The sequence below is a fragment of the Triturus cristatus genome, chromosome 7 (assembly GCF_964204655.1).
Source record: "Triturus cristatus chromosome 7, aTriCri1.1, whole genome shotgun sequence".
Classification (NCBI taxonomy): Eukaryota; Metazoa; Chordata; class Amphibia; order Caudata; family Salamandridae; genus Triturus; species Triturus cristatus.
The window spans coordinates 1,370,245,317-1,370,264,221 of record NC_140590.1 but is presented as its reverse complement, the minus strand read 5'-3'; the positions used below and the strand labels follow the sequence as shown (position 1 = coordinate 1,370,264,221).

Sequence of the window (18,905 nt, the reverse complement as noted above, 5' to 3'; positions counted from 1 at the left end):
GTTAGAACTGAAAATCAGAGCAATCTATGCGTTGATTAACTGTAATGACACCTGAATGCAAATAGCCTTCTTAAACAATAAGATTAAAAAATCCAAGGGGGAGTTAGTAGACTACTTGGAAGAAGTGATGCAGAAAAAGTAGAATGCAAGTAAACTGGCACACTATGAATATGGAGAGGTGTGCCTGAAGTTACTGGCCTGGAAAAGGAGGGTGGATAGCTCTAGAAATCTAATCAAAGAAATAGAAATTAATGAGACTAAAGAGTGTTGTCTAGAAGACTCTGACATCAGGTGGGGCTTGTTAATTTCTTCTAAGATCTATATACTAATGCTTCAACAGCCACAGAGGAACATATAGATAACTTCCAAAAGTGGATACTATTTCCCACATAGGATAAGGAATTTCAGCAGTACCAACATCAATAAATTTGTATGGAAGAAGTAGAAAAAACATGTAGATGGTTAAAATAGGAGAAAGCACCAGGCCCTGACGACCTACCAAGTGAGCTATACAGGGCTCTAACACACAAAGTTATTCACGTTTTGACTGAACTATTGAACACAATATATGTGAAAGCCTATCCCCCAACATATTCATGGCATGAGGCAACAATAACCATAAATAAAAAACAGAAAATGAGTGACTCATACAGACGAATATCTTTGCCTAATAACGATTACAAGATCGATGCAAAGATATTGGCAAATAGGCTAGATAAAGTGATGGGAGGGCTTGGCCACAAAAATCAAAATGATTTCATGAAAAACAGTCAGCTGTATTTACCCACAACTTGGTGAGTGAGATAAAAATTTCAAAAGAAACAAACTCTCCTCTGACTAATGACAGTTGACCCTGCTAAGGCCTTTTACAGAGTGAGCACCCAGTTATCAAGCAAAGTGGCTTAAGAGCTAACTTTCCCCTCTCAATACTAAGCAGAACTAATTTAATTAAAACGACGATCCTCCCGAAATGTACTTTTATTTTTAATGTGTTACCTTTACACTTCAGGGCAGAGCGGTTCAAAAAACCACAGGGGGAGCTGGGTAGCTTTATATGGGCCAACAACAGTGAAAGAATCGCCAGAAAGAAACTATGCAAAAAGAAAACAAATGAAGGCATAGTCTTTGCAGACTTTCAGTTATACTGATGGACCTTCCAAATGAAAAATGCCAGGCTACCATTAACAAACGCCTATCAAAGAGTTTCTCCATCACAATATGCCTTAACAAAATATCTCCCTGAAGAAGGAAACTGCTTTCTCTTTTAATATAAAAAAAAAGAACATTCAACAACCCACACATCTAGACACAGTGCATGAAAAACATGGTGATGGATGGAATGCTTGAATTAATCTCAGCCAATGGCAATTGCTGTGGGCCATATCCCAATCAATCTTTTATTACCCACCATGCCACCTCATTATTAACATACTTCATAAACTTTTTTCTGTTGTACACACCTGCCCATGATAAAACACTGACTGTGCAAAACCATAATAGTGCACGTTTCCAATGCAATAGATATTGGTATATATTTGTACAATGAAACAGTATTTTTTATTGTTGATTTTAAGGATTATTTGTGGCACAAACGCTTTCCATAAAACACAGGGCTATGAAAGGAGATTAGAGACTAAAAGGCAATGGATACTCATAAATTGGCTAAATAAATGATCGAATTGTAATTTACACATTTTAAAACAATGATAGAATACAATAAATGTATTATGCTGTTTTGAAGTGACTTGGAAACTGCTGTTAGCACCCAGATACTGAGAATGACCCATAACTGCATGTCGGGACGCTGCTTGTTGCTTCTGGCTGGCGCTGCATCGGTGCGAGGGCTGTTCACACCCACGACTTGCGGAACCCGCTTCGCGGGTCCCGCTGCGGAACCCCCTCACCTCCACTTGCCGCTGCTGGTCTCCTGCCTGTCTGGCTGCTTCGTGGGGGCTTGTGAGGCTACAGGGCTGCGAGCGTGAACCGGGACTCATCTTCCCAGGAGTCCCGGACCCGGAGGCTGAGTCACCTGGCCCCGCTCTCCCTGAACGCCCCGCCCACACCTTGTCACAACACACCTCATTGGTCCTTGGGATATAAATACTGGAGAGTGACGCTGCGCGGGAGCGCGCGGGAGCGTCCGGGGCGAAGACCGGGCAAAGAGCGGGCCGTTTGAGGCCGTTCGAGTACGTGAGAGTCCGGTCCGGGCCCCCCCTCCTTCGCCTGGATCCAAAGGTATTTGAACTGTCAGTAAAATGTGCACACGGGAAACCAGGAGCAAAACTTCCTCACAAACTGCATCTGGGGACGTTAAAGGACCTATTGACACTTACTTTGCCAAAGCTGGCTCCCTTTTGTTTGAGGAAATAGAGGTTCTCGAGCGCAGAATCTCACAAGAAATAGACTGGGTAAGAAGGTCCTCATTGGGCCCCATGGCCCATGTTAGAACCCCAGAAAATAGACCTGGTCTTCCAAATAACCATAGTATAGACCCGGCAACATGTCCTATCCCAGCCATTAATTTCACCAATCCCGAGTTTACTACTGAGGCCCCGAGTTACCTTGAGGACATGAGCCTTATGGCCCTACCCAACACGCAAATCCCCCAGCTTACACCCATAGAGAACACTGAGACAGCTAAAGTTGCAGGAACTAACCTAGACAGCAACAGGGGTACCAGGGAAGGGGCTGTTTCTAAAAAGAAGCAGGGCCTCCAAAATAAAGTAGATCATAGGACTAAAACTTCGAAATCTAAGCAAGCCAGAGGCAAAAGGGAGATAGGTGCTTCCTCCGAGTCCACTGGGAATACATTAGGACCGCCATCTCCCCTTAGAACGAGTAAGTTAACTTCATTACCACAACCTATTAGCAACGCACCATCAGACACTATTTCAGATGACATAACTTTAGAAGATATAGGCACCTTAGTTAGGTCTCTGTTGAGCCCTCTTGAGGCAAGACTGATTAAGATGGAAGCCAGATTAGTTAGTATTGAAAAGGCTACCGTGCAACTCGTAGACTCAAGGAAAACTGTCAACAGTGGGACCAAAATATTTAGAGAGGGATCAGGTTCAAAACTTACCAAAGGCAACTTCCCTCCCACACCAACTACTAATAAATCCCCGCAAATTAATCCCAAACCCCCACAACCTGTACCAATTAACGCTCCGGCACCATTGGTTGTAAATAAGGCCCCCACTCCCATTCAACAATCAGCTATTGCTATCCCAAAATTAACCCTCCCGCCGAAAGACAATAATACCCAGCCTCCGGCCAAAGCTAAGAGTGACCCTCCTACTACTGGAGAGAAACCTGACATTACTTCTAAATCTAAATTCATAAACCTCCCCCCAGAAGTAGCACCTTACACTCTGGTTCTGGTGGGGGTCCCTGAATTAAATTCTACTACATCTGAATCCACCATCTCACTTATGAATAAAGTAATCAATTGGCTCTCCGTAAACAGACCCTTACCGAGAGGTACTACTAGCGATATAACCATGGCTAGGAGGGCAACGTGGGTGGGCTACACTAAGAAATCCATCGGTGGCGACTGCATTCTGGTCACCTTCAGAGATCCGAATGCAGCCGCATATATCTGCACCCGTGCTGCTGATGGGGATTTTGCGAGCGCCATCCAACCATTACCCCTCTCATTCTTTTACCCCTCAAATTTTTACAATCTGGAGGATCACATGTGGAGGCATCACCAGGAGCTGTTGGAGGGTTGGGAAAATAGTCGGAGGAAGAACAACAACTATCCGTCATACAGGGAAAGACCAACAGAGCAGTTCCCTACTTATGGGGGTGAGGCCGGCTGGGAAACTGTTGCAAGAAGGAGGGGGGGAGGCGGTGGACAGAGGAGGGGAATTCCAGGGCCACATAGAATACACTACCCCGCCCATCTATCTACCCATAACCGCTTTAGTAGCCTTGAGATGGTAGACTGACATGCGGTTGATGAGGGGAGCGCAATTCAAACATCTCACATAAATGGGCTCAAATTTGACCTGGGTGCTGATATTCATCCTTCAGCATTTGGCACAGTTGATCCTGCACATGTCCCAAGTGTCGCGCCCTCCTCTCCCCTCCATGATAATAACCCCAAGGGCACGTCCGTCGTCCCCACAAACCTTCGGCGGCCCCACGAGTGCACCACCACCCCTTTGGCTCATATGGGCACGGCCTCCACCCAACCACTAGAATTAATAGTGATTTCATGGAATGTGGCTGGCCTTGCTAGCAAGATAGATTGCACAGAATGGGGTACATATATCAGTTCGAAGGATATAATTCTATTACAAGAAACTTGGGCGCGTGAAGAAATAGCATTTCCGGGTTTTGCCTCCTTCTTCAAAGCAGCTAAATGGGGGGGTAGGGGCAGGCCATCTGGGGGACTAACCACATGGGTAGCCACGGATTTAGGATGCCAAGCTACTTATCTAGAGACCGCTTCTGATGATTTACTGGCTGTCTCACTCGAGTGGCCAGACTCATCGAAGTTGATAGTAATTAATATCTATTCAAGGCCGGTTCCAATGCATAAAGAATCTGGCACAGTGGATGAGCTAGCCAAGCTCCTAGAAGGTATCCCAAGCGAACTGGCTTGCCTGGTAGGAGGCGATTTTAATGCTCAATATGAACCACTGCCGGGGCTACGTGATGGTCCTTCTCTGGAAGAAGACTCATATTGGCTCATACCTGAGACGGTGGCACCTTCCCCACGCGCTTGGACTCCACTTGCCCTACAGATAACCGCCCTCACTCTCAACCTTGGTCTAAGGGCATGCAACGGTCGCACTAAATCAGACACGCCAAGTATCCATACTTTTAATAAACCCGGCAGCGAATCCAGATTGGATTACATAATGGTTAAACTGTTCATGTGGTCAGCAATAGTGGACTTTAAAGTTACCCCAAGACTAGACAGTGACCACAACTTTCTGGAATTGACCTACTGTCTACCTGGGAGAGACCCAAGAATCAATGGGTTGGTTAAAGATAAAACGGGCCTCCTACTTGAAAATAATCGTAGGAAGGTCAAGTGGGAGAAACTGGCCAGCAACCCAGAACGAATATCCCGCCTATATGAAAGGATAATTCCATTACTGGAGGATGCCTTCCAGCTAGGATCTAGGGTTTTAGACGACGTTATGCGAGGAGAGCTTGCACAAATACATGCAGGCATCCTCATTACCCTAGAGCAGGATCTATTTTCATCTTCAAAGCAAAGGAATGGCCTTAAACCAAAGACATCTTGGTACAATGCTGCTTGCAGGGAAGCCAAGGCCAACTTGCTACTTGCCATAAAGGAACATCACAACAAAGATGAAATTCGCGCCAGGAGAAGATCCTATAAAATCCTCCTAGAGAATGCAAGGGCAGAATGGGACCACGATTACTGGGAAAATCTCACTAATGTATTAACAACCAGAGATTCCCGTAAATTTTGGCGTGTAGTGGCGAATGGCACGGAGGATTTATCTTCCGCAATAGAGCCCAATATAGCCCCCACGGTATGGCAGACCCATTTTGAAGCCCTGTACGCAGAGGGTGGGGGTGAACAGAACAGAGATGGTCCCACAATTTCATTCTGCCCGATCGGGGTGGCTTTCACTGAAAAAGAAGTGAGGGAAGCCATTAAAGGGTTAGCTGATGGAAAAGCCCCTGGTCTCGATGGGGTGCCCGGTGACCTGTTTAAGCAGGAACCCGGGATATGGGCACCCTATCTCACACTAATATTTAATGCCATTGCCGGGGGACTGGAGGTGCCTGATACTTGGAGGGGAGCAGAGGTGGTCCCAATTTTCAAAAAGGGATCCCCCTTGCTCCCCTCCAACTATCGTCCTATCAGTTTAATCGATATATCCCAAAAATTGTTCGGTAGACTGATTTTGAATCGATTGCAGGCCTGGATCGAAGAAATGGAAATCTTGTCCCCTTACCAGGCAGGATTCAGGGAGGGCGTGTCAACCATAGACCAAATCTTCAGGTTAAATCTCCTCTACTGGAGAACAGCCATAATCGAGGGCGGCAGTCTATACACCATCTTTGTAGACTTACGTGCCGCCTTTGATTTGGTTCCCAGAGCGAGGCTATGGAGAGTTATGGAAGAGTTGGACGTACCTACTGACATCCTGACAATCCTGATGAGACTTCACCACAATAACTACGCTCGCGTAAGGTGTGGCAAAGGTGGCAAACTAACCGAAAGGTTCCCCGTTCGCAGAGACGTGAGACAGGGTTGTGTGCTCGCACCGACCCTGTTCTGCATCTTTGTGAACGGGGTAGTTGCCCACCTAAACAGGATTCACAACTCGGATGCTCCAAAATTAACCGGCAGCAGGGTGCCTGCAATTATGTTTGCAGATGACACCCTGCTGCTGTCTAAATCCCCTATGGGGATCCAGCGCATCTTGGATGGTTTTCTAGATTTTTGTAACGATCGGGGACTGGAAATCAACCCTCAAAAAACTAAGTTCATGATTCTGAACCCCAAGCCCCAGAATCGTGCCCCACCCAGGCTCGGCACAACACAATTGGAACGTGTGCACAATATTGAATATTTGGGGATCACGTTAAACGAACATCTATCGTGGACGTCTCATCAGGCCAAAGCGACCATCAAACTGGCACAGTTGGCGGGTGGCACTTTGCGCTTGGCGAACAAATCTTTCTACCGTCCACTGACCCCAATTATTCACATATATAAAACCCAAGCAAGGGCGGGTGTTACATATGGGGGTGAAATCTGGGGTCACACTCATGTCCCAAAGTTACAGTCCACCGAAAACAAATTCCTGAGACAGGTAACTGCCCTTCCTCAAAGCACTCCATTACTCCCCCTTAGATTAGACCTGGGAGTAAGACCAATATCAGAGGAGCTAGGTCTTAAACCCCTAACCTTTTGGAGGCGTTTGTGGTGTAGCTCCGATCTCTTAATTTACAGAGAGGAACTTCAGGAATTCTTACAGCTGCGGAACGCCTCGAGGATTCCGTGGCTGACCTATGTCAAGGGTAGGTTTGAGGATCTGGGTTATCCGGAACTATGGACCGATCCTTCCAAATCCTGTGTAAAGATTTCAAAGAAGGCACTCGCAAGAGCATACTACAATTTGATGCTCACAAGAGCCATCAACGAGAGCCGTGAAGGATCCTTGACCCACTTATTCCTGAAAGCAAAAGACTCCTACTGCCTTGAAAGCACTCTTGATGCGATCTCCCCTCTGCTAACGAGGAAATTATTCTTTCAATGGAGATATGGATGCCTTCCTCTAGCTTTTTTCACAGCGTCTTGGTTTCCATGCTCCACCACAGCAACCTGCCCTGTTTGTGCTCATCCGAAAGAAGACGAAGTTCATGCCGTTTTTTTCTGTAAGGGCTACAAGAGGAGCAGGAAACGCTGGTTAGTCCCGTTACTTAGGAACTTGGGCTTCAGATCCTTCCAACCAGCCTATAGGGTTTTAAAGTCAGACCTTTCTCCCATTGTCGTTTTTGCAGTTGCGAAATTCTTAACTTCCATGTGGTTTACCCGTAGCAGCGTCCTGAAAAGACTTGTATGAATTGACTTATGGTTAGATTTTAGCACAGTACACTATACTTCCTTTTTTCCCTTAATGCATTTTAATGTCTTAATTCATTGGATCACATCATGTTTAATACTTTTTTAATTGTCCATATTTTGCTATGTATCTTTTATGATCTGTGATCGAAATAAAGATTTCTGAAACGAAGCATGTCGGGACAAAAAAGTAAACACATAGACACCCACAGTGAAGCAGACTCACACATGTACCCACACTGTCACACATGCATGTCTACACACACAAGCACTGGGGCAAGTGACTGGTTTTAAATTAACCCAATGTTATTTCATTAAACAACTTGGTCTATTAACATGTCATATGACATTTTGGAAACCCTTTCTTTAAAACATTGCACCCTCAGGTTCCTCGGTCTGTGTGCAGTGAGAGCTGCTCGCCTGGATACAGGAAGGTTCCACGACAAGGGCAGCCATATTGCTGCTTTGACTGCATTCCATGCACTGAAGGAGAGATTTCAACTCAGAAAGGTAAGAAGAGAACATCCTGTGATGTTGCAGTAGAGTGCAAAACAGTTTATATATCACTTTTAATTTGAAAATAAAATGTGGAATTTCCTGTCATCATCTACAGCAATAGGCCTCAGAAGAATGTTCTTGAATACATTTAATCTAACCCTTGAGTAGAATCCCATCATGGACAGCACAGTAAAATCATACTTTGAAGCCCTAGACAAAAGAGCTCAGTTTTCCAAAATGGTGCTAAAGCCCAAGACGCCCCACACTGCGGTGGGATTGCATGTACTTGAAAAGAAGTTAACATCAGATCTGCCTAAGTCTGAATACCTGTACACATACTGAGAAGGTGTAGCAGCACTACTTCTATCAATAGCACTTGGTTTGGAGCATTCCTTAAAACTATTGAAAGTAAATAACACTATATTCAGGTGGGACCTTCTTCCACTCCAGAACTGCCACCAAAAGTAACACTAGCAGTACCATGACCACTAACATCTTACTGCCATCTGCTACCATCACCACATATCCAGTGGCACCAGTGCTTAATTTGAGCCAGTGGTTGCAGGTGGGGCCCACCAGCACTCAGTTTTGATGACCTGGACTTATTTTTTGATCATTAGACTTTGACCTAGGACAAGAAAGAGAAAGGCAGAGAAGGGGAAGCAGAAAGAGAAAAATGGGTCAAATGGAGAAAGCAGGGATGAAAAAGAGCCTGCAAGAGTGAGATAAAGGTAAAGGGAGAGTATGGTGTTGGATGGAAGAGACATGAGGTGGAAGCAATGCTAGGCAGCCTTGGTATATTGCAATAACAATATCTGTGAATGCAAGAGGAGGGATTCCCAAAAAAACTTTGGGCCCAATCATTTATTGTTTTACAATTGAGTGGCACTAACACAGTCACCAACAACATCAGAGCCATTAACTGATCAAGTGAAAGTATCCCACAACCAGCAACACACAATTTTTATGATTAGGCCTGTGTGTGAAATTCTGCTCTGCTTGCAGTATTTGCTGAGTTTTGCTCACTCCGCACAGCTTGCGGGGTTCTGAAAAACTTTGCAGAGCAGAGTTTTTTCCTTGCTCACGCTCGCCAACATTAAGTTGTCAAGCACGAGCAAGGAAAATCTTACTCCAGACCACCTCCCAGCCAGATTTCTCAATGCAGGTGAAATGGTCGCTACCACTCCTGTTGAGAAACCTTCAGTTTGCGTTGAGTAAGCTGCCGCTCGAGTAGAACATCTATACAAATTTCAAAAAGAAGCAGCGCCCTCTTGAGCTGCGCTTGGTGCCATTTGCACTAAATGTACTCCATGGGACAAACACCTGGAGCTAAAAATCAGCAAGAATGGTACGACCCAACGCACTCCGCTGCTTGCAGAACTCTGCTTGGCGCAGCACAGTTTTTTGTCACTTCGCAGAGTTCCACGTAGCCTCTTCCCTGATAGTATGCTTGCAAATTTTAATTGCAATCTAATCTACATTGGACAATTGTAGCATGATCTTTAGATTTGCCTTTCAGTGCCTTCTTTATTTTTGGATGTCCCTTCCTACATGTGGCATCAAACCCAAACCCAACCCTTAGTGTAATTTCCCTTTAGGGTTGCAATTTTAGTCAGTTTTACATTAGCAGCAGAACAAATAGCTTTAAATGACTTTACTACATCTGCTAAATAAATATTAACGCTTCCCTTATTCGCTGAGATTAAATCAGAGAGATATTACTTAATATCAATCCCAGCCCATTTAATATGAACCCCGTTTCATCTAGTTGTGCTTAAATTGCTTACTACAGGGAGATGGGTTTTCCAAGGGATCCCCAAATTGAGCTGAACTTCAACTAATTTATGGACGCTCATACATACTGGGGTGACCTAAAAGTCTCTTAAGAGTGTTATTAAATTCCCTGAAATTAATATATCGTTGATAACGCTTGTAGCTCTCTTTCCTGTACAAATAGGTAGGATCATTTTGGAGTTAGGGCCAAAATGACTACGAAACCTCAGAATAATTTTACATAATTGGGCATTTAAAGCATCTCCATAAGGTTAAAGAAAGGAATGAGGGAAACCTCTTTTAAATCGAACTCTGCTGAAATCAGGACGGACGCCCTCATTCCTGCTTTCTCTCAACCCACACCTTCTGCAACTTACCGCAGCAGCTTGCACGACCCGCTGCGCGGGTCCCGCTTCGCGGGTGAAGTCAGCGGGTGTTACCAGCGGGTGTCATCAGCGCCTCGGGACCTGTTGGGGCCAGGACCGTGAGGGGGGGCCTTTGGAGTTGAGCAGGGCTGCGAGCTGTGTCGCAGGGACTCCATCACCCAGGAGTCCCTGCTTGACTGACCCACAACACCTGGGCCGCTCTCCCTGCTTGACACGCCCCCTGGCAGCAAACTTCAAAAAGCACCACTGAAGGCATAGCTTTGGGAAACCTTTTTTAAATCGAACTCTGCTGAAATCAGGACGGACGCCCTCATTCCTGCTTTCTCTCAACCCACACCTTCTGCAACTTACCACAGCAGCTTGCAGGACCCGCTGCGCGGGTCCCGCTTCGCGGGTGAAGTCAGCGGGTGTTACCAGCGGGTGTCATCAGCGCCTCGGGACCTGTTGGGGCCAGGACCATGAGGGGGGGCCTTTGGAGTTGAGCAGGGCTGCGAGCTGTGTCGCAGGGACTCCATCACCCTGGAGTCCCTGCTTGACTGACCCACAACACCTGGGCCGCTCTCCCTGCTTGACACGCCCCCTAACCTTCTTTCCTCAGTATTTAGTTGGCCCGCTGAACCGCTGCGTGGGAGCACGCGGGTGCGCCCGGGGCGAAGCCCGGGCAAAGGTCGGCCCGTCTGAGGCCGTCCTAGGATGAACGAGGACGGGCCGGTCTCACTCTCTTTCTTCTTGAGCCTTGAAGTATTTATTTTTTTGTTTCATCCTTTTATAAAGTAGTCCCATGATGGCCTCATGCTCTGGAAAAGGTAGGCAGGTTACCATGAAAACGAGTAATGTTAAAGTAACCGGAACCCTGGATGATTTTATAATTCGGGCAACTGGGATCTTGGAAAAAGAAATCGCACTTACTGAAAAGCGATTATCATTAGACCTGGTATCTGGGAAACGTTCCTCATTAGGACGTATTGGCTCTATAACCACGCCTGAACAAAGCATTGTAACTGACCTTGTAGTCAGCCTAAATCCCCCCATTAATCCTGTTTCTGTTTCTCAACTAACATGCTCTAACGACCTGGTTGATGATTTAGTACCCATATCAGCACATCCTCAGGTTTTAGAGTCCGATACTGTAGTAACTGAAACTATAAAAACTAGTAAACGGAAAAGAGGAGGGGGTCATAATAGGGGTAGTAGAGCGAAAATAGCTAAAATCAATCCTCTCCAAGTTGTGGCCAAACCTGCGAAACAAAGGGGAACTTCATCCGGGGATGTTATACCCATAAACCATTCTTGTTCAAATGATGATTTGCTTTTTAACATTGAAAAGCTGGTTAAAACTCTTTTGATGCCTTTATTGGCAAAAACCCAAATAATAAATTTGAAATTGGACCAATTAGAACACCTTATATCAGTTAACAAGCACTCCCTTGACACATTGGCTAAGAATAGTAAGGCCATTGAGATTTCGGGGGATAAATTTACTACTACAAAGAAAGTGGGTCCAAAAAAGCCAATAGGGGTGTTACAAATGGCTACAATTGCTGATCCTGCTAAAGCAGTTTCACAAACAGCCTCAAAGAATACCACTTTGATAGATGGTGTAGGTGGTCAGCAAAAGCCTGCAGCGGTTGCTGCACCTGCACCAAGGCCATCCGTACCTAAGCAGGTGGTTACTACCAGGCCTAAGGTAACATTACAACAGGGTCCTACAAATCAGGGGGAAAAAGCTCCATTAAAGCGGACAGTCTGTGTAAACCTACCTCCTGACTCCGCCCCTTTTACATCAATTTTGACGGGAGTCCCAGGGGTCAGACCTAATCAAATGGAATCAACTAGGGATCTTAGAAATAAAGTAATTTTTTGGCTCAATAAAAACAGACCACTTCCCCCTGCCTCTAGGACAGAAATATTAAATGTTAGAAGGGTCCCTTGGGTGGGTCCAAGTGATAAAGACCTGGAGGGGGATTGCATTCTTATAAATTTTAGGGATAATTGGGTTAAGGACTTTATTTGTCGTGAACCTAGGTTTGGTAGATTGGGGGATATACAATGTATAGGTTTAGAATATTTTTACTCCAATCTAAAGCATGTTGCTTTCCATCCACCCCAGAAGTATCCTAGAATGCGACTCCAGGGTGAGGAATATCTTGGGTGGATACCAAATAATATTCCTCTGAGAAACCGTTTTGACCCATTGATGGGGATGGAGGGGATAGACTGACTACCAACTAGCCAAAAGCCTGTTAAGCCATGTGGTGGAATGGGTAGTCCCCTAGTGGAACATAACAGTGAAAGATTGAGGGGTAATGCCAATAAGGTGGCATCAATTTGTATTGCACCGAGTGAAAATTTTGTTGAGCCAGAGGTTTGTGATATTGTAAACAGTGTGTCAGATTTGCCTGCCCCTAGGTTGGATGTGGCCACGTATATAGATCAACCAGGTGATTCACTAGGGAAAACAGGGTTTCGGTTGATTTCGTGGAACATCGCAGGTTTCTCTAGAAGGTTACAGGATGAGGCTTGGCTGGATTATGTTGTAAGCCATGATATCATGTGCCTCCAAGAGACATGGAGTAGAACTGACCAGGATTTTGACGGATTCCAATCATTTAACGTATTAGCTGTGCCATCACAGGCAGGCAGAGCTAAAGGTGGGATAATGACCGCTATTACTCTCAAATGGAATAATTTAATAACATCTAAGATAGTAGATACTCCCTGGTATCAATTACTTTTGATAGAATCTCTGTTTCCCGTGCCCCTGCCGCTGATTAATTGGTATTATAATGTTTTTGATAACCATGACACAGCTGTAATTGTGAGTTTGCAGGAGGCTATATCCAAGGTGCGTAGTGATCTACCCTTGTTATTCACTATATGGGTTGGCGATTTTAATTGTACCCTGTGTAAATTTGGTGGGTCAAATGTGTGTGGTTTGGTGGACCTAAATGAGCACCCTATCCAGCATTTCAAGCATACACCTCAGGGTGATGCGTTAAATAATATTATTGTAATTAATGACTTATGTATAATTGAATCATGTGTTGCCCCAAATTTACTTCCCATACCAACCTTTCAGGGTGCCAGTGGTTCTATGAGTGTTATTGACTTTATTATTGCGTCCAGTAGCTATTTACATTTTATTGATAAATTTGAGACGCATGCAAATCCGGCAAGCGATCATAATCCTTTGATCTTAACTTTGTGCCCCCCCGTTGCAACAAAGTAGGTGCAATTGGGCTGGAGACGGAGATTTTAAGTGACAATAGTTCTGTAATTAAGTCTTGTCTGTCACTAACCACAGATCCTGAAAATGTAATTATGAATTTTGATTTTCTGTGTGGGAATGAGGCAGAGCATCTTAAAAAACCAATGGTCAATAGACAGTCCAATGGCTTTAAATGGTTTGATACTGTGTGTTCGGCAACCCAAAAATCACTAAATAGGGCTTTGCAACAAAAACCAAGGAATAAGGAGCTGGTAAGAACTGCGAGAAGCGCATATAGAGAGGCAATTAGAAAACGGAAGCTGGATTTAAAAACCTTAGCTTGGGATGACCTAGAAAAAGCCTCAGTGTTAAAAGACAGTAGGCTCTTTTGGGAAGTGGTAAATCGTCCCTTATTTTCTAGTGATGGCAAGGAAATATGGTGATGCAGATAACGGGTCAGACATGGGAAGCCCACTTTGGGAACATTTTTAATCCTAAGTCAGTATCCCTCTTAGGCTTGCAGGATGATACAAAGGATGTGGACTTCCCGCTTACAGCTTCCTTGCTTAGCTCGTCGCTTACTCTTCGGGAAGTTGAAGATGCCCTGAGGAAAGGCGTACCACTAAAAGCCCCTGGCCCTGATGCGGTGCCGTTGGATCTTTTCAAACATAATACTGTTGTATGGGCCCCTTTGTTATTAAACGTATTCAAAGCAGTTATTGTCGGTCGCATTCCCTTATCCTGGAAGGAGGCAGTGGTGGTGCCTATTTTCAAAAAGGGTGACAAGTGCGACCCACGATGCTATCGCCCAATATCATTAATTGATGCATCATGCAAACTATTGGGAAGGATAATTTTGGCCAGCTTGGAGACGTGGGCAGACTCCGTGGGCCTAATTGTGAACTCTCAATTTGGGTTCAGGAGAGGAAAGGGAACAACCGAACAGTGTCTAAATTTGGCATTAATTATGGGTAAGTACATGAAGGCCAGGGGTTTTTCTATCCACCTGGCCTTCATGGATTTATCCAGTGCCTTTGACACTGTTTGTAGGAATAAACTATGGCGGATGATGGAGGACATGGGTTTTGAAGAACCTTTGGTTACCCTGCTCCGCAGACTACATGCGGCTACAACTGTGACAATAAGATTTGGGCCAGGGGGGGGAAACAAAATCTATCCCCTCAACTGAGGGTGTACGACAAGGCTGTATATTAGCGCCTTTTCTGTTTTTAGTTTATACTAATGGCCTGGAAAAGTTCTTGTTGGAACATTGTTCGGATTTCCCGAAGGTGAACGGCAAGAAGATACCTATGTTATGTTATGCCGATGATACGGTTTTCAAAATCTTTTGCAATGGCCTGTGGTCCTAAAGGGACAAAAACCCGTAAGTTCATGGTAACTAATTTTACCATTGACAAAGTTGATAATTTCAATTATTTGGGAAATCTATTTAACAACAGACTGAGCTGGGTCCCTTTGATGAAGGCGCGTGTACAATGTACCAGTAGATCTATAGATGGTTTATTTCGTTTTTGTAGTAAATTGGGACAAAAATCAGTCCCACATTTAAAAACCTTGTATAGAGCAAAATGCCTTTCTGTGGCCACCTACCGGGCAGGGGTCTGGGGGATAGAAAGCCCAGCCATGATCCAGGTCATGGAAAATAAATTTTTAAACCGTTTATTGTCAATTCCATCAGGTTCATCTAACAGTTTTTGCCACACTGAGATGGGAATGGAATATGTGACTGACATCATCCGTGTTTCCCCTTTATTATTATGGGCTAAAATATGGTTATCGGAAGACCTTCAGCTCTCCAAAGATATCCTGCAGGACTGCAAAAACCTTGAACATGCAATGCAGATCCCATGGCTTTCATACGTTAGTAATACTTTGCATAGAATTGGTTTGGGTCACTTTTATGATAACCCCGAAGAAATGCAGGGGGACATAAAAACTCTGATTAAAACAAGTTATCGTAAAAGTTTAAGTATGTTACACTCAGACCAGTCAACAAATTGTTTGGGTAAATTGCAGTATCAATTTTATTTAACATTTACTACTAATGTGCAATGGCGCTTTTACCTGACAAGGTTTAGATCAAACACTCTTAATTTTCTTCTTGCCTTTCCAAAACAAGGGGGTTGGTGTGAGAGGCTGCCCCCTTGTTTTTGCGATAACAAAACTAGTCAAAGTACTATTCACGTTGTCCTTTTTTGTTCTCTTTATAAGGAACCATGAATTAGGTTTATTAAGCTTATTCTAAAAGGGCGACAACCATGTAACTATAAAGAGGGTTATGACTATTTGTTATCGCTCTCATCTTCTGGAATATGTTGTGCTATGTTAAGCTTTATACGACTGTCACTCCAGATTAGGAAACGGTATTGTTAGTTTGGTTAAAGACTCTTTTGCTGCCAGTGCAATAAGCACTAATAAATTAATGTCATATGTTGGTCCAATTGGTTATATAGTATGCTAATAGTCTCTGTTATAGGGCGACTAATATGGTTTCGCATTGTAGGTTTCCATTTTTCCTGATAAATGATATGCTAAACTTGTATAAACTATGTTTTAGTAACAATATGTTTCTAAATTAAGGTCTGTATACTTTTAGGATTCTATCTTTTTGAATCGAATAAAGTTTATGAATCGAATCGAGTTTGGCCATCTCCCACATCGTCCAAAGAGCCACACACTGCCTTTGAATCATAAGTGCACAGATGAGCATTAAAATCCCCAGCCCAAACAATGAACATGTTATGCTTAATTGGAGCAATATGGTTCACAAAAGCTGAATCTAAGGCATCCAATACATTCATATTATTTTTATCAAAACAGTTATTATAATAATTAATTAATGCTAAATCCGCTTCTGGGGTGATTCCTAAACAAAGCAAATGAAAATAAATGTCATTAATAAACCGCCTTAGTTTTACTGCTTAGAGACTAAGATAACTAGTCCTCTTTTGGCTGGTCTAGCTCTAGAAGATTCAGCAGGTGTAAAATACACAGTTTACCCAGGTTTCTATGTCTCCTTAAGACAAACAACATTGAGATAGCAGCCAGACAAACAGGATCAGTTTGGTTTGATAGATATTCCTGCCACATTCCAAATAACTAATTAATAATGCCATTCGGATTGCAGAAATAATTCTTTATACATCAGTCAAGATCTGTGCTTTAGCAAGTGGAGGCAAAATGGTTGAACGTAGGAATCCGAGCTATTGGGCCGGCTGTCACTGATAGTCCTCCTAATGTAGGAAAGCATACCAGAGGATGAAAGCTCTTAGGCCTTTGATTCAAATGGCGATAGAAGAACCCCAATGGAAGAAGCTGGATAGAAGACAGAGACAAAGGGCTAGTACTGGCCGAATCTAATAAACAGGTCATCACCTGAGGGCACCTACAGATGACCATCGCACAGTCTCCAGGATATTCCTTATATTATTGGCCAACCCAAACAGATCTCCTGACCATTAGAATATCACTATAGTTATAGATATTAAAATCAACTGAGCATTTTAACCAATGGAAGACTTTGTACTTTTATTACTTAGTCGATTCCAAAGTCGAGGGGTATATAGACGCAGGCTTTTGTGCAGGATTACTCCCCAAATTTCCATTTGGACTATTAGTGCTAATGTTCTGACTCGTTAAAAAAGTTATGTTTAATTGGCTACATCCAATCTGCAAAGGACTGACTTACTTATAAGTCCCTAGTATATAGTAACTCGGGTACCAAGGGCATGTAAGGCAGAGTGCTTGTCCAGGGTTGCAGCAATGTTTGTGCCACCCTGCATGTGACAGAGACAAAAGAGACCCAAGCCGGCTACTGCAGACTAGCCAGGCACTCTGTGACACTGCTACCTCGACTTTGCATTACCCCTAATGGCAAGCCAAGCACTTCCCCATAAGTTATATGTTAGTCTCCTCTAAGGAATGCCAATGAAGCCCTATCGCAGGGAGCTATATAAACTTAAGTAAGACATATAATTTTTAGTATGTCTTAGCAGCAACACTTCTAAAGTGTCATTTTGCTGTGAAAAGATTAGGAGCTCCATTGGATATCACAGAGTTAAACCGTTGGCACCCCAATCCATCTAACTCCTGAATGGAACCACCAAACAGGGTCAAGTAAGGCATCAAATTGATTGGGACTTTAAATCCAAACTGATGCCCAGGCCAGATTTAAAGTCACTATTAAAGTCAAGCAACGTTTAGAAAGTTGTCAATCCTCACTCCAACTAGTACAGGAGGCTCACAAAGACACTAACACACATATGGGTTTCTGACCGCCTGGAGGGACGTCTGAACGAGTCCCAGGGCCACGATAAAAAAGGCAGTTGCCCAGAGCGAGGTGTCAACTCCTCTTTTAAGCCAGGATGGCCACTCAGGGTGTTAGCACAAAAGGCAGATTTTAAAGGTGAAGCCACATTTGTAACAACATCCCTGAGCAGGATGCCTTTTTTCCCTACAGACAATTAGAAGAGAGAGCTAAGGAAGGAAACCCTGTGTCCAAACTGGTCTACCCATGGACGTGAAGCCCACTGGCAGCCACACCTCTCGAGTGGGCTACCCAGCTCCTAACGACCGAGGAAGGGTCGGGCCATCTTGAAGAGGGCAAAAATGCTCTGGTGGCCAGGTAGCTGACCAAAGTATCCAAATTACACTCCCAAGCCTCTTCCCAATCCAAATTGACTGCCCAACTTGGGTCGGAGTCACCAAACTAACTGTTTCAAACTTTTTAAAAGTTTGCAAAGATTTGTTGACCAATGCTTGTTTACGGTTGCATTTAAAAGTATTTATTGCTGTCAAAATCTGTATCTCCAGAACCCTCCAGTGGATTTTAATGATTGAGGTCTCTAAAAATTCGTGAAAATATGCTATATTCTCACACATTGTTGTTGTTTCTTTATATTGGTGTGTGATTTTCCTATTCTGTTGTTTGGTGATGTTAATTTCTTTACACCAAGGTTCTCTACCAAACCTTACTGCTCGCAGCCACAGCTGCCCAGGGTTGAGCTAAGGTTAAGTAAATGATACTGACTAGACCCAAGATGGTATCTGTGAGTGTCTTCCCGGATAAGGCTCCACAGCCATATCATATAGTACACCCAGATCCTCACAAAGGAGATAAGGTGGGAACATCTGTTAAAAATATTACATAGGGGCATACATAGGGGGGAAGATTAACAGTCAGAACGTATGCAGATAATAGGCTTGCCTCCATGTTAGTGCTCCTCAAGTAGCAATAATCTGCATAAGGCATTGAGCCTCTCTGTTTTGGGAATGAGGTATGGCACTCCCTGACAAGACATTATTTTGATCGCTTTCAACATGAAGGGGGCTACCTGGCAGACGGAGCAGTGGGTATAACGTTAGATGTCGACAGATAAACTCCTCGTGGAGTTGTGTTGGGAAGTTCAGTGTAATATTCCAGCATTTTAGTACCTAGGCTTCTGGGCACCACATCAAC

At 44.0% G+C, this 18,905-nt stretch overlaps 1 protein-coding gene across 1 annotated transcript in view; it reads left to right on the top strand.

The window, feature by feature from the left end:
• The first annotated feature begins 5,153 nt into the window (after positions 1-5,153).
• Positions 5,154-18,905, top strand: part of LOC146812083 (vomeronasal type-2 receptor 26-like) — a 76,580-nt gene continuing 62,828 nt past the window's right edge. The window contains exons 1-2 of the mRNA XM_085615127.1: positions 5,154-5,420; positions 7,948-8,071. Coding sequence (XP_085471253.1) covers positions 5,154-5,420; positions 7,948-8,071 — 391 coding nt within the window. The remainder of the gene's footprint in view (positions 5,421-7,947; positions 8,072-18,905) is intronic.